This window comes from Lepidochelys kempii, chromosome 2, assembly GCF_965140265.1.
Source record: "Lepidochelys kempii isolate rLepKem1 chromosome 2, rLepKem1.hap2, whole genome shotgun sequence".
Lineage (NCBI taxonomy): Eukaryota > Metazoa > Chordata > Testudines > Cheloniidae > Lepidochelys > Lepidochelys kempii.
The window spans coordinates 144,335,320-144,351,100 of NC_133257.1; the positions used below are offsets into that span (position 1 = coordinate 144,335,320).

Sequence of the window (15,781 nt, forward strand, 5' to 3'; positions counted from 1 at the left end):
CCCTTTCCGGCGGAGACTCGACCCGGCGGGCGGGGCGAGTACTCCGGGTTAGTCTCTGGTTGGCCCACGTCAGGGCGCTGAACGCCAGGCGGAAGGGGGCGGGGTCTTATCGAAGAGGAGGCCGCGCTCACGCGCGTTGCGGGAACTGCGCGTGGGGTCGCCGCTCGGAGCCCGGCCTGGGCTGCGTCACCCAGGTACGGAGCCCGGCGGGGCAGCAGCAGGGCAGCTCCGCCGTGTTTTTCAAGCCAGCCACGGGGGGTGGGAGGGAGCTGGATGCAGGGGTGGCGGGAGCGGGGCCAGAAGGCTCCTAGCGGTGAGGGGAGGCTGCCCTTCCCAGGTGTGTGATCCTTTCCCCGTCGGATCGCTGGGGAATGCAGCCGGCTCCAGGGAAACGTGGGAAATTGGCAAAGGACGTTGTGCTAAAGCCCTGCTCTGGTGGAAACTGTCACTGGCTCTTTAAAGAGCGATCGAGTGGTTAAAACAATATTTCAGAAAGAATAATTCGTGTCTAACCACGCTTTGGGCTCTAAAACCTAAAAATAACAAAATGTAGTAGCCTCCTTGCTCTTTTCCTTAATTAGCAATGGAGACTGGTCCTCTGTGGCTCACAGCCAAGGGTCTCACGTGGTAAACACCAGTTAGCAAATAGTTGCTGTCTTGTAAACGCTGCCAGACCTAGCACTTCCTACTGGGAGTCGTTCTGCTAGCAATCCTGATTAACTGTTGCCCTCCTTTTGTAGTCATTTACCCCTGTCCAAAGTGAATGTAAAATGCTGCCAAAAAAGGAGAGCATTTTGCACCCCCATTGCACAAGTGTAAACAAATATAGGAACGGGTATAGTTGTGGATCAGGGGTTTTTGTGTCCTTCATTAGATTATCATGTACTACTGGAGTGTTAACTCTAGGTGCAGAGAAGTGTACCTTTACACATAGCTGTAACATGTTCTTTATGGGAGAGGTATCTGTACCTTGGGACTGAGAGGGCCAGATTCTTTGCTGTTGTAAATCAGTACACCTTTGCTGAGGCCTCCTTACTCTTTTTTTTTCATTATGAACAATTAGACTGTCTTTCAAAGGTGTTAAGACTAATGTTATAAAATGGGAGGAAGGGGGACTGATTCAAAGGCCTGCTTGAAGTTTCACACAGAGTAAATATTTGTATTACTATTCGTTGTGTTTTTATAAGTAGCACCTGCTATAGGGCGTGGTGCTTTCCAAACAGAAAAAAGGGAATGGTCCCTTTTCCAAGGAATTCAGTCTAAGTACAGATTGACAGGCAGACAAATAGGCAGAAGTTTGGGGAAATGTGAATGACATACTGTTCTCTCTTTTTAGTTAATGTGCATGCCAAGTAGATTCCCTACTAACTTTGCAGGGGGGCAATAAAAATACTTCTCCGAAACTTCCTTCTGATTACATGCTAGTTTAACTCAAAGCAGAGTCAATGTAGCTATACAACTTAATTTGGTTGAATATGGATGGTAGTAAGAGGCAAGAAGGCATCCTTTAAAAAGTGGAATTTAAATACTAGTGAGGAAAATAGAAAGGAGCATAAACTCTGGCAAATGAAGTGTAAAAATATAATTAGGAAGACTAAAAAAGAATTTGAAGAACAGCTAGCCAAGGACTCCAAAAGTAAGTACATCAGAAGCAGGAAGCCTGCTAAACAACCAGTGGGGCCACTATACAATCGAGATACTAAAGGAGCACTAAGGGATGATAAAGCCATTGCGGCGAAACTAAATGAATTCTTTGCATTGGTCTTCATAGCTGGGGTGTGAGGGAGATTCCCAACCATGAGCCTTTCTTTTTAAGTGACAAATCTGAGGAAGCTGTCCCAGATTGAGGTGTCATTAGAGAAGGTTTTGGAACAAATTGATAAACTAAACAGTAATACCTCGCCAGGACCAGATGGTATTCACGTGAGTTCTGAAGGAATTCAAATGTGAAATTGCAGAACTACTAACTGTAGTCTGTAACCTATCATTTAAATCCGCTTCTGTACCAAATGACTGGAGGATAGCTTATGTGATGCCAGTTTTTAAAAAGGGTTCCAGAGGTGATCCCAGCAATTACAGGCCGGTAAGCCTGACTTCAGTACCGGGCAGACTGGTTGAAACTATAGTAAAGAACAAAATTGTCAGACACATAGATGAACATAATTTTTTGGGGAGGGGTCAGTATGGTTTTTGTAAAAGGAAATCATGCCTCACCAAATCTACTAAAATTCTTTGAGGGGGTCAACAAACACGTGCACAAGGGGGATATAGTGTACTTAGATTTTCAGAAATCCTTTGACAAGGTCCCTCACCAAAGGCTCTTAAGCAAAGTAAGCTGTCATGGGATAAGAGGGAAGGTCCTCTCATGGATCAGGAACTGGTTAAAAGACTGGAAACAAAGGGTAGGAATAATGGTTAGTTTTCAGAATGGAGAGAGGTAAATACAAGTATCCCTCAGAGATCTGAACTGTACCAGTCCTATTCAAGATATTCATAAATGGTTTGGAAAAAGGGGTAAACAGTGAAGTGACAAAGTTTGCAGATGATACAAAACTACTCAAGATAGGCAAGTCCCAGGCACACTGCAAAGAGCTACAAAAGGATCTCTCAGAACTGGGTGACTGAGCAACAAAATGGCAGATGAAATTCAGTGTTGATAAATACAAAGTAATGCACATTGGAAAACATAATCCCAACTATACATATAAAATGATGGGGTCTAAATTAGCTGCTACCACTCAAGAAAGAGATCTTGGAGTCATTGTGGATAGTCCTCTGAAAACATCCACTCAATGTGTAGCAGCAGTCAAAAAAGCTAACACAATGTTGGGAATCATTAAGAAAGGGATAGACAATAAGACAGAAAATATCATATTGCCTCTGTTTATATCCATGGTAGATCCACATCTTGAATACTGCATGCAGATGTGGTTACCCAATCTCAAAAAAGATCTATTGGAATTGGAAAAGGTTCAGAAAAGGACAACAAAAATGATTAGGGGTATGGAACAGCTTCCATCTGAGAAGAGAGAAGACTGGAAATTTTCAGCTTGGAAAAGAGATGACTAATGGGGGATATGATTGAGGGCTATAAAATCATGACTGGTGTAGAGAAAGTAAATAAGGAAGTGCTATTTACTCAGTCTCATAACACACAACCTAGGGGTCAACAAATGACATTAATACTCAGCAGGTTTAAAACAAACAAAAGGAAGTATTTTTTCACACAACGCACAATTCAGTCTCTGGAATTCCTTCCCGGAGGATGTTGTGAAGGCCAAGACTATAACACGGTTCTAAAAAAAGAACTAGAGAGGTTCATGGAGGATAGGTCCATCAATGGCTATTAGCCAGAATGCGCAGGGATGGTGTCCCTAGCCTGTTTGCCAGAAGCTGGGAATGGGCAACAGGGGATGGATCGCTTGATGATTAACTGTTCTGTTCATTCTCTCTGGGGCAACTGGCATTGGCCACTGTCGGAAGACAGGATACTAGGCTAGATGGATCTTTGGTCTGACCAAGTATGGCTACTCTTATGTTAAATACATAATTTATCAATGTGCAGTTCAAAAAATATACTTGTCAATAATAGGACTCTTGCATAGTTCAAGAATTACTGTTTTAAATTAACAGTGTGAACTTGAAATCAAGTCAACTTTAATAAGTGTTAAAGGTAGTTTCAGGTACGGCACTACACTTACTCCTGAGTTTCCATGCCAATTCTTAGGGCCTCTAATTGAGAAGCCATGATTCTGCAGATGTTTTCACACATGTTTCTCTATAAGCATTGAAGTCAGTCTAATAACTCATATACTTAAAGTGAACTAAATATGAAGTAGATATGTAAGTGTCTGCAGGAATGGGATGAGGTTGTCTTTTTTTATTTTATTTTATTTTATTCTGTTGCTGTATGCGCAGGTAACTAAGGCCCTGATCCTGTAACTGCCTGGGTATAGGCATGTGCTTGAGCAGGTCTACCCATAGGCTTGGGATCTAACTGACTATACACATGTTCTGCAGTCAAGTGTGCAAAGTAATCAAGTTGGGGAAAAAAATACACCAAAATAATTTTTCTCTGATGGGAGGAGGGGTGTCTTTGGGAAACAGACCATTAAGGGAGCAAGGAAGAAATCCTATAGACAGGTTGTTCAATGCCCTCTGTAGGGTTTCTTCCACCTCCCTCTGAAGCATCTGGACTAGATGGGCCACTGGTCTAATATGGTAAAGTAATTTCTATATTCCTGTTACACTGTCATTTCTCTATAATGTCCCTTTCTTTTTTTCCTCCTGTAGGCAACTTCCAGGGGAACACTTGACCTGATATGGCTTTGATTAACTTACAGAGTTTCCAGTTTTATTCTTCTACTGTACGCACATGCAGATCCCTGGGAACACTAAGAAAAACCTTGAACCACCTTAGTGATCAAGGCAGACAGCTAAGGTCATGGTGCTGTGGTTCCTCGGTCTTTGGCACAGTACTTTCAAGGGTTAGGTTTTGGTGTGTGTTTTATAGAAACTACCATGCAGAACTCTGGAACCAGCCTAACTCCATTACGGGAACTGTGCATCTTCACAGAGATGCTGGGAACAGTTCTAAATCTGATGGCAAATGGATGGATGAACAAAAATTTTTCATGGAGCTGAACAGCTTCAGTTCATCCAATGAGATTTTTAAATTTCTGAGTTCTTTAGAAATTATATCCGACACCATGGCGGCAGCAGCTTTACAGAGGATCTGTGAATTTGAAGTGGATGACAGTGGATTGAAGAATCCCAAAGACATATTGGAGAATGAAGTCTTCAGGGCATTATGCTTTCAGTTTGAACATGAATCACAAAAGCTGTCAGACACTGGTCTCGTGACTGCATTGCAGGCTTTGATAAAGTTGCGTGTAGATCCCTGGAGTACTTTGATTGTGCGTTTGGTATCAGAGAGCCAGGAACGGCTTGATAAGGGACAATTAACCATTAGAAACCTGTGTATTCTTGGAGAAAGCTTGCTTGATTTGGAAGGCCCAGGTTGTACAATGCTAGAACAAATTGTGAACCAAGCACAAGGAAAAAAGCTTGAAGAATGGACCACTGAGGAAATAGCAATGGTTTATGGAATACTGCAGATGAGTATTACAGAAGAAGGACAATACCAAGACTTGTTAAACCACATGAACAATATCACTTTAACCTTAGCTCCCCAACTAAGCCCTAAATTGATAAGCAGAATACTGAATGCGCTGGTTATTCTTGACCAAACTCAGGCAATTCCTTTAGTAATAAGACTATGTAAGTATTCAGTGAGGCATGTCCCTCGATTCACAAATGATGAACTAGCAAATGTGCTGGGAGCTTTCATACACTTTGGACATGCTGACCAATTCTTCACAGAAGCACTGGAAAGGCTTGTTCCCAAATCCTCCTTCACCATGCACCCGGAAGCAGTCAGCAAAGTCATGCAATACTGCTGCAGAAAGCTGATCCGTTCTAAGCCCATCTTTGATGCAGTGGCAGAAAGTTTTGCTTATAATGCCGACAAATGCACCACCAGACAGATTGCTGAGTATATTGTTCCATTTGGGACACTCAATTACCTACCACCAAGTGCTCCCTCTGTCTTCAGAAAACTTGAAAGGATACTAAATGCTCGCTTTACTCAGTTTCAGCCTCACACCCTGCTGAATCTGCTCCACTCATGCACCCTTATTGAGCGTTACCCAGTAAACTTTCTGGCAAAAATATTTAACCCCTATTTTCTTCAACAGCTGCAGGGTAAGGGAACTAAGTTCATCTGTGTCTCTGGTGCTCTGTATATTAGCTTCTCTCATACCAGCTCCTTGCCAACCTATGTGTCTCAAACTCCACAATCAGCTGTTGGAGCTAACTGAAGAAGAGGGGATCAGGAAGTTGAAGGTGCCTGTACGAAGTTTAGAGACAGAAATTTTGAAAGGAGAGCAGAAAGATAGGCTCCTTCCCTGCTTTAGTTGTTTCTGATTAAATAATAATACTTAGCAGCTTCGTATTTTAAAAGTGTTCCATAAACTTTAACCAGCTGATCCTCAGAAATTAGTAAATACTATCCTCGGCATAAACTTTAACCAGCTGATCCTCAGAAATTAGTAAATACTATCCTCGGCTTACAGATCGGGAAAATGAATCACACATTGTGGGGATGGGTGGAAGAGGCTTCCTTTCCCATGTTTAATCCACTGGAACTCAGTGCCTCTCTGATGTCATGATATCTTGCAAGATAACATGAAGAACCCAGATCTTGCCAGATATTTATTTTTCTTCAAAATTTAAAAATACAGCTATAAGTAAGTGAGAGAGATGATTTTCAAATATTTGATTTTTATATGTAACTTTTAAGTTTATGTGCATGTTCTGTTAATGATTCAGGATAAAGCAGCTTTTATGAATGTTTCTTTAAAAACAACTCCCCTTTGTACAATGACTTGCATGGGAATTCTTGTTGAACACATATCTGTACTGAATGTCTGAATCTTTTTGTTTCAGCTCAAACACCAGGTTTGGATAGATTTGTCCTCTCCCAGCTGACCCAGCTCTTTTTAACAGTTACCTTGGAGTGTCCCTTCTATGAGGTAGTAGATATAAGTTGAAATATTGTTTGGGATTTTTTTAGTCCACATAGTAATCATTGCATAATTGTTCCTTCTGAAGCAACATAATATAGACCAGTGGTCCCTAAACTTTTCAGGTTAATGCCCCCCCCTTGCCCCTGTCTGCCCCTCCTTCACCCCCTGGGCCAGGAGTGGGACCGTGGCTCTGGAGGAGGGGGGAATGGAGCTGCGGCCCAGGGCCAAGGCTGGGGCCAGTACTGGGGCAGAGGCACGGTCAGGGGCCGGGAGCTGCAGGCAAGGCTGAAGTAGAATTGGGAGTGGGGCTGGGTGGCACTTCCTCCCTGCCCCCTGTGGGGGCAGGCCCAGGCCCTGTTGCACCCTCCATGAACATTCCTCTGCCTCCCACAGTTTCGAGACCTCTGATATAGATATATAGGTCTCTTTTCATGATTAAAATTGTGAGACAATGAGCTTGTCCTACTTTATTTTTCTGTTCTCTGCACAACCAGTTACATACAATGCACCATATGCAGCCATTTAAAAAAAAAATCCCAGTGTGAGGTCATACAGTGGAATCTGTCTGGTTGCAGAGGGAAGGGTTATTGGCAAGGATTTCAAAAATGTGTAAAAGAAACTTAACCTACTCTGCCTGGCAGTTTGTCTGACAAAACATTTATTGGCAGGAAAATGCTAATTCATCAAAACAAACTTTTTGGAGGAAAGGCTTGGTCTACCCTTTTAATGGCCTGATGGTGCGAGATGCTGAGTGATATCCACACCCCTGGGGGTTGAGGGTATGCAGCATCTCACAGGGTCAGGTTCTTATGGTTTCTCTCACAACCACTACATAATAAACAGCTGTCCTGCTTCTCACACTTTAACCCATAGAAATTCAATATAATATACAAAGGCTGGTGAGAAAGGGGGCACTGTGATGAGGGGACTGCTTCCCTTAGCCTGAGATATGTTATAAAGCCTGTAGTTGTAGGTGTTGGGGATGAGGAAGTGACAAACTCTTTGGACCATAAATGAAATCCTGCTTTAGGTATGGAGGACCTTAAGAATTAGGTCTTTATGAAGAACTTTATGATGAGAAAGATGGAGTCTTTATTTTTCCTATCCCATAGGAAAGCCCAGTGGAGGAGCTAGCATTTTTTGTCTAGTGGGAGGAACATCTGAGTCATGGGATGCCCTCTTCTCTTCTCTTCTCTTCTCTTCTCTTCTCTTCTCTTCTCTTCTCTTCTCTTCTCTCAATTTCTGGCTATGTAAAATGTTGGCAAATCACTCTTGCCTAATTTCTTTACTTTCCACAGGAAAGTAAAGTGTTGTCTGGCCCAGTTGTAAGAGTCTAACAGCAGTGTTGTCTTTTTCTCCTTGTTTCCTGTGCCTGGGTCTGGAGGGACAGGGCAGAGCTGATGTTAGTGTTGGAGCTACAGAATTCTGGGACGCACCTGTAACTGTCAGGAGGACTGGAAACCAAGCACATCTGGCAGGTGTAGTTACCATGACTCAGACAGCAGGGATCTCAAACGACATCCATTGGGAGTGAACTCACCCATTGCACTGAGCTGTGCATAGAAGACATTTCCCTTTGTTTTTTTTCTTTGGTATGAGAGGATATAGAAGGTAACACAAGCTCCTGTGATTCACCAAGCAGCTCCACTGGGAAATTGAACCCTTCAGGCTTGTCTCCTTGCAGCCTGTAGTGTGGACTAGCCTAGGCCATCCTTGAGGCTGATGGTGGATGAATATATATTTGAACATATAATAAGAGTCTTGCTTGAAGTGTTTCTGTTGTTTTAGTTTGGTGTAGTATTTGCATCCTGTTTGTTAGGGTCCTGATTCAACAAGATTCTAAAGCACATTATGTACACTCTTTTACAATAATACACTTGCTAACTATTAAAAAAATAGCTTACCCGCCCCATTATTTTTTAGTTTCTTAATTACCTGCATATGTAGGAAATGTTTCTATGTGCTACTGAGGTAACTGTAAGAGCAGAGCAGATAGAGGCTTAGATTTTATCTTTTTTCTTGCTAAGTGAAATTTTATGAGTATTTCCTTTTCTTTGCTCTTTTGATAGGGTCCTAAACTCCTTCCAAAGTATCGAGTAAAGTCCTTTCTCATACCAGGCCGTTCACTGGAGTCCTCTGTGGACGTTCACCTCTACAACAGGGTGAAGACTGGACTAGTTGATCTGCTAGGAACAAGAATGTATTTTGCTTCTCATGTGTTGACACCATATTGCTATACATTAGGTGAGTGGTGATGTCATTTTTTAAGGTAGAGGTGACTGGACCTATTGAGGTCCCTTCCAGACCTACACTTCTCTGATTCTATGATTATTGTCACACTGTCTGGAGTGGCTCAAGACTGAGAGTACCAATTTCAGGGCAGACTGTCAAAAAGCAGGGCAGACACCCCAAACTGGTGGTGTGATCTGTAATTAGATGTCACCAACCCAATAACAAATGTGAATTCCCAAAGTACAACCATAGTTTGCTAATGGAGTCACAGACAGCCCCCTTAGACATTCCAGTCTGTCTTGCCACCCAGGCAAGCTGGACTATGTGGCAAATGGTCACTTACAACAAAAATCACAAAATACTCAGGTTGCTTCCAGTCCCAAGAGACCAGTCACTTATCCCAGATCAGTTTGTTCCTTAGATCTCACACCAAAAACAACGTTGGTAACTAACTAAAAGTTTATTAACTAGGAAAAAGAAATCAGAGTTATTTACAGGTTAAAGCAGAAAGCATATACAAAAGTGAGTTTCAGTCTCTGATTCAAAAGGTGATAGAGTTATAGTAATCGGTCAATTCAAAGCATCTTTGGGGCTAACCCCTACCAAGTAGCATGGGGATCTCTTTGCTTATGTTTAGGAATATCTGCCCCTCAGTCTAAACAGCATGAAAGAGAGATTCAGTTTCTCCTTGTCAGGGATTTTTATCCCCTCCACTCCAGAGTTCAAACTGATGGGATGAGTTCATGGGATGAGGTCTCTCCTTCCTGGAGGAAATTAGGAATGCAGTCAGTAATCCTTCGATGCTACACAATGCTTAATTTGCCTTCAATGGCCATGGACAAGCACTTTACCTTAATCAGTGTTGTATGTCCTATTTGGCGAGTTACAAAATTATAGAGGTTTACAATGCAAACGCTCAGTGTAACTTTATACCATGGGCTATAAAGGTTATAAGTGAGATCAGTATATGCAACATATTACAAGCATTTTATAAAGTCTAAGCACATTCTTATCAATTTACCATCTAATATCTATTTTGATAATGCTAACACACAGGAAAGCAAGACTGGTTTCTAGCTATGCATTTTTAAGTGTTCAGTGGGGCCTGGGGCCTTGGCATGAGCTGGGCCTTGGCATGAGCTGGCACTTGGCCTACCAGTGTCACAAGTAATATTATAGTAGCGGAACTTTGCATCTTGTTGTCACAGTTTAGAGCAACTGCACCTGTATTCCCTCTCCGTGGTCCACGAAAGGTACCCATTTTAGTCTCGCAGCTCCTCAGCCATCACCTCTGGAGTAGAGACCCATGTCTCCTTCCCTCCTGTCTAGGATTTTTCCAGGCTGCACATTTTTCTGCCTACACTGATAGTCACAGCATGCCATACAGCCGAAACAGGCCAGCAGCTGCGCTTTGCTTTCTCTTTGAAGGCTGTGAACAGGTGTGATGGCCAGCAGTTACAGTTACCTCCCAGCTCTTTCTATGCAAAACAGAAAATGTGCAGTTTAATATATTCTTATTTGTTAAATGTATATTGTGATCTCTCAGACCAAAAAAAAAAAAAAATCAGACAAAATTAATGCTATAAACCTTTTTAAAAAGCAGTGTTCTCAAAATGTCATAGTTTGAAATTCAAAGTTCTTAACTGACTCATGGCACAGTGCAGAAAAAGAAAACTGAAAAATAGAGATTTTTTGTTTTGTTTTAAAAAAAATAAATTTTGTTTTAAACCATCTCCAAAATGTCTTGTCAGGCAGGGAAAGGTAAGCTCAGATTTGCATGTGCACACATAAATTTTATTTAGCAGGAGTCCACTCATTTTAAACTTTCGGGTGGAAAGGATATTTTATTAAGAAGTTGGTGGGGTGGTTAAAATGAGATCTAGAAAGGAAGTTACTAGGTGCATGCAGTGTTATACACTTACATTGTAGGCAATACAGCTATGGAAAAATGAAGATATGCCACTATCTTGTCTTGAATGTCAGAAAATTCTCCACTTCAAGTGTGCATGAAGCCAAAGAATCATTCCTTGATTAAAATCTTGGCAAACTGAAGGTCTAGGTTGTCCGTGGTAATTGCTGGCTGCCCAGATTATACATACCCAGCAGTTGCATAATTTACTTATGTCTTTTTTAGAAATATTTTCCATATGTTTGTCTGCCTTGTTTATTCTTTAATCATTAACCGCCTCTTTCTTCTTAACTGCTTTTTAGACGGGCACATGGATAGATGTAATTTGCAGTAGAAAGCTACGTTCGTTCTTGGGGAGTGTCCGTCCCTCAGGGAAAAATATTAATACAATTACAGTAAGCAGTGTATATTGTATGAAAGCATTTGTTTTTCTTTCCCACTCGTCCCTCCCCCAACCCAGATGTTGAGATTAAATTAGATGAAGAAGGCTTTGTATTACCTGCCACCCGATATGAGGAGGTGCACAGGAGGTAAGAGAACTACAAACACTAGAGGCAAAGACCATCAGACTGTGAGATTACATTAAATTGACAAAAATGGCAATATTCAGGGTGAAATTCTGGCCCGATTGAAGTCAATGGGAGGTTTGCAGTGAAGCCAGATTTATACCCTGGGTATCTTAAAACCTTGACTTGCAATGTATCACATATAGAGCCACATTGTGAGTGGTGATGAGGGACAGACGAGGAATTCACTCTTCACTATGTAGGAGCCAGAATGGATAACACTAATTTTCTAATAAATAAATAAATAAAAATTAAATCTAATTATTTTACTTTATTAGTTGTTTGTTTTCTTACCATTTTATACTTTTAAGTTGCTAAAGTGGATGTTTGGTACTTGTTTCTTTAGTTTCCTAATTGTAAAATTTCCGATTTTACATAAAGATCTTTTTTCTACTAATTAATTTCACCTTTAAAATGTCATCTGTGCTGAAAAAGTTAAGTCCAGGGCCTTATTAACATACTTCATGTGAGACCAGCACAACCTCAGTGACTAAATTGATGAGCAAGGAATTTATACTATATTTGCAATTGGACTTTCATAAGTCAAGGAAGCTGAATGCTTTGACCAGGCTGTACTCCTCCATCACAATTTTCAGTCTGATATCCTTGGGACTTGTGCTCCTAAGTCATATAGGTAGTTTTGAAAATCCCACCTATAGTTGTCTAAATGTGGGGTTAGGAGCTTAAACATAGCCTCTTACTTTCAAAAAGTTTGGCCTATGTTCACAATAACTTTTAATTTATTGAAAACTGCACATTGTGAAAGATGAGGCAAATTTTGCTTTGGAATGACAAAGGTTTTATGCCATTGAGAGACATTTTTAATCAAAATACAGTTTTTGGCCTTGATGCTGCAAACCTTATACACATGCTTAACTTTAAGTAACATTCATATAAGTAAAGCTACCTGCATAAGTGTTTGCAGGATCAGACTCTTGTTTTCAGTATTTTGTTTTTAACTGTATCAGTTTTGTAAGATTCAAATAAGATACCACACCAATAGTGGCATTACAAATAAACAATTTAGGTAATTTGATTCATTATATATTTTAATGTAAAATTGCTATGTAAAATTTTTTCAAATTAATTTTAGAAAGTTTCAACCTGATTTAAATACATGATTTAACAAAAAATCAAATTGTTTAAATTGCCTTGATTTAAATCACTCTACCCTGGGAGGGGCCAATCATAGTAGCAGCCCCTCTGCTCTGACCCCGTGAGGGACTATGTGCTCTAAAAGGGTGTGGGGAAGAGGCAGTATCCCTTGCCCCCTTCCCTGGGGCCCACAAAGTAGGTCTAATAATTGATAACGTTGTTTTTAAATGCACTTTTGTGTTTGATTTTAGAATAGCCCTGTGTATTGACGGTCAAAAGAGGTTTTGCAGCAACAATCACAGTCTTCTAGGCAAAGAAGCTATTAAACAAAGACATTTGCAATTACTTGGTTATGAAGTTGTGCAGGTAAGGGCTGAAGCCATCAGCTAGTGCTTCTCTAGCTAGAAAAAGATTGAAGGCTAATTTATAATAAAGGTTAAAGCTACTGCTGCAAACACTTCCCATGCTGGTTGTGGACTTGCTCCGGTTATGTGACCTCTTCCGTTTCTTGGTCTCTTCTTCTGGTCTTCCTTTTCTTTTTTATTATTAATTCATTCTTTCTGCTTGCCAGTTGCAAATTTCAAGAGCACTCAGCTCCTATGACTGTTTTAAGATTCAAATCCTGGTTCCATTGACTTCAGTGGAAGTTTTGTCACTTGAGTTCAGTGAGACTAGGATTTGTACCTAAATGTCTCACTTTTTTTTTTTTATTTTCAAAAGACCTTAACTGGGATTTTTTTAAAGGTGAAGGGTTTCTTGGTGTGTGTGGGTTTTTTATTTTTTTTCCTAAGAATACATATAAAGCCTCTCTTCTGTTCATAGAATCCCCACAACTAGGTCATTTTCTTTAGTTTGCTTGTTGTTCATATTTATTTAATTTTTGCTGAAAGACTTTTTTCCTGTGTGGATTGAAGTAAAATCCTTTTTTAAATTTTGCAAATGGAGAATTTGTTATAATCAGCTAGTGCAATGCACCCAACTTTAGTAACTGACTCTGATTCTGCAATGAACTCCACACTCAGGCAGTCCCTATAGGGTCCACTTGCATGGAGTCAGCTGCAAGATTGGAAGCTTAATTTGCATTTTTAAAAGCTTAACAAAATTTGACGTGAAATTATTCATTCACGAAAATTTCATTTTATGAAAGTTAATCTTAAAGAATATTGACTATAATGCAGTTGTTCATTTAAAGCAATTTCTCACAACCATTTCTCTCTTTAACTTCCAGATTCCATTTTTTGAGTTTGAGACTTTAGATAACAACAGAGAGATAGTAGAATATCTGCACAAGAAAATTTTTCCTCATACCTACAGGCTCAGCTGGTGATACAATATAACAATAATAGAATACAGACTGGTCTACAGCACCTCTAGGTACTGTGAAGTATAAATATTTTGCATGGGAGAACCACTCTACTTTCAAAGTAACTCCTCATGGGATGATTTTAGCTTCCGAATGTGAGTCTCTCCAGTTCCTGGATGGATTGATGTACAAAGAATTAGAAAGGGCAACAGAATGTATTTTGTTTTGTGTGAACATTTACTGCAGCTGAATAATAATGGAAAATGCTTGCAAAACCGTTCATGCTGAGTTTCCTGGGTATTGCACTTTTCTTTTTAGAGTTGACAGAGATATGCTTATTATTAGACAGATATGCTTCAGTGGTACAATAAATTCAGTTGCACAGTGTCAAATTGTGCACTGTCTTACACTGTGCAACACTGGAATTATTGGAGTTTCCAAAATATATAAAGCAGGGTAGAATTTTGCCACTCATGTGACATAAAAGGCTTAGTACTTATGAAACAAATTTAAATACCCTAAAGTAAAGTATGGTTTATTATCATAATTGCATATATATTTAAACTACTGTTAATTTCTTTAATAATGTGATTTAAGTATGCAAGTTTTCTATTTACCAGGAATTTTAAATGTAAAAGAAAATCAATGCACTTCATTCATATTTGCTCATGTTCTTATTTATATTTCTCACCATTTTAGATTTCTCAGCTGTATTCCATAGAACCTAAAATATTACTGGTTTTAATGTTCAGTGACTCTAATAAAGAGCACTATTGCCCACTGATCACAGAGTAAAATAATTTATTTGAAAGTATGAAGAATTCATTGCATTGTCATCAATCCAGTACTGTTTGTTGTACTGCTCTTTTTCCAGTTAAAATGAAGAATTATTCTTAAAGATGGAAACTTGAATCCCCAACTACCTTGCACTGTCAAATCAACCTTATTTTCTCTGATAAAGACCACTCGTTACAAGCTAATGGAGTTACACAGGTGGCACTGAGAGACTCGTTTGTTCGGCAGAATGTGTGTTGTTGGAGACGATGTCTGAGATAGAGGTAGCTCAGTTTTACTTTGAGAACACAGGATGAGTTCAGTGAGGAAAAATCTTTCATGCGGGCTAGATTGTTTCCTTTATGTCCAGTGATGTGTAGGTACTTGTGCAAATAGTAAAGCCAACCTACAAAGTTAAGCAAGATTGACCGTAATTACTACAGATGGCAGGTGACCTAAGTCAGAGGGAAAATTCGTGTAGTTTTAAAACCAAACAAAAATACACCTCTTCTTATTTCATTAAAACATCCACCTCTTCTAGCATGGGTTCTGGTTTTTTGTTTTGTTTTTTTCTGAAGGTACATCTACACAAGGATAAAAACCTGCAGCTGGCCCAGGCTCACAGGATTTGGGCTCTGGTCTGAAAAATTGCCGTGTAGATATTCAGGCTTGGGCTGGAGCCCATGCTCTGGAACTCTGCAAAAGGGAAGGGTCCAGTGCAAGCCTGAATGTCTACATAGCAATTTTTCAGCTCGGAGCGCAAGCCTGAGTCAGCTGACGTGGGCCAACTGCAAAGTTTTTATCCCTGTGTAGATGTACCTTCAGAAAAAAATCCTTGTTGATTGCTTTTGAAATGCAGACATCTGTCAGAGCTGCCAAACAGTACCCAGAGGTTTGAGGTTGATGCCAAGAGCTGGAAGGACATCTAGATTTTATTTACCCTGACGTGCTTTCTCCTCACTTTGTCCTCTCCCAATCCTTACCTCACCCCTCCCTTACTGGTGTGGGAGCATGGCACTCTGGCAAATTGCCAGTGTGGCCTCTTTTCTGGGTCAGTTCAACCATCCAAACTCCCGACTCTGCTGGCTCACATAGCTAGGGAATGGAGCTGAGCACCAGTCGGAAGACAGCTTGTGTTATAAAGAGCAAGCAGTACTCCCTGATCAGCATGTCAGAAAATAGTCTCCACAGGTGAAGTAAGGGGGAGCAAAGGAAAAGCCTTATTAATTATTTGTATTATCATAGCTTCTTGGGGCTCTAGTCATAGACCAGTGGTTCTCAAACTTTTGTTCTGGTAACCCCTTTCACATCGCAA

The 15,781-nt window shown here is 40.4% G+C and overlaps 1 protein-coding gene across 3 annotated transcripts; it reads left to right on the top strand.

Moving 5' to 3' along the window:
- The first annotated feature begins 89 nt into the window (after positions 1–89).
- FASTKD3 (FAST kinase domains 3) lies at positions 90–14,476 on the top strand. Of its 3 annotated transcripts, XM_073332392.1 has the most exons (7): positions 90–194; positions 4,294–5,763; positions 6,508–6,593; positions 8,657–8,831; positions 11,189–11,258; positions 12,641–12,755; positions 13,618–14,476. In XM_073332392.1, the coding sequence occupies exons 2-7, from the start codon at positions 4,323–4,325 to the stop codon at positions 13,714–13,716; spliced, it is 1,986 nt and encodes a 661-aa protein (XP_073188493.1). In that variant the 5' UTR covers positions 90–194; positions 4,294–4,322; the 3' UTR covers positions 13,717–14,476. The 3 variants fall into 3 exon arrangements, 2 of the variants coding, with proteins under 2 accessions (XP_073188493.1, XP_073188494.1); XR_012157388.1 differs by lacking the exon at positions 13,618–14,476 and having other exon boundaries at positions 11,031–11,258; positions 12,641–12,668; XM_073332393.1 differs by lacking the exons at positions 12,641–12,755; positions 13,618–14,476 and having other exon boundaries at positions 11,031–12,634.
- Positions 14,477–15,781: the final 1,305 nt, after the last annotated feature.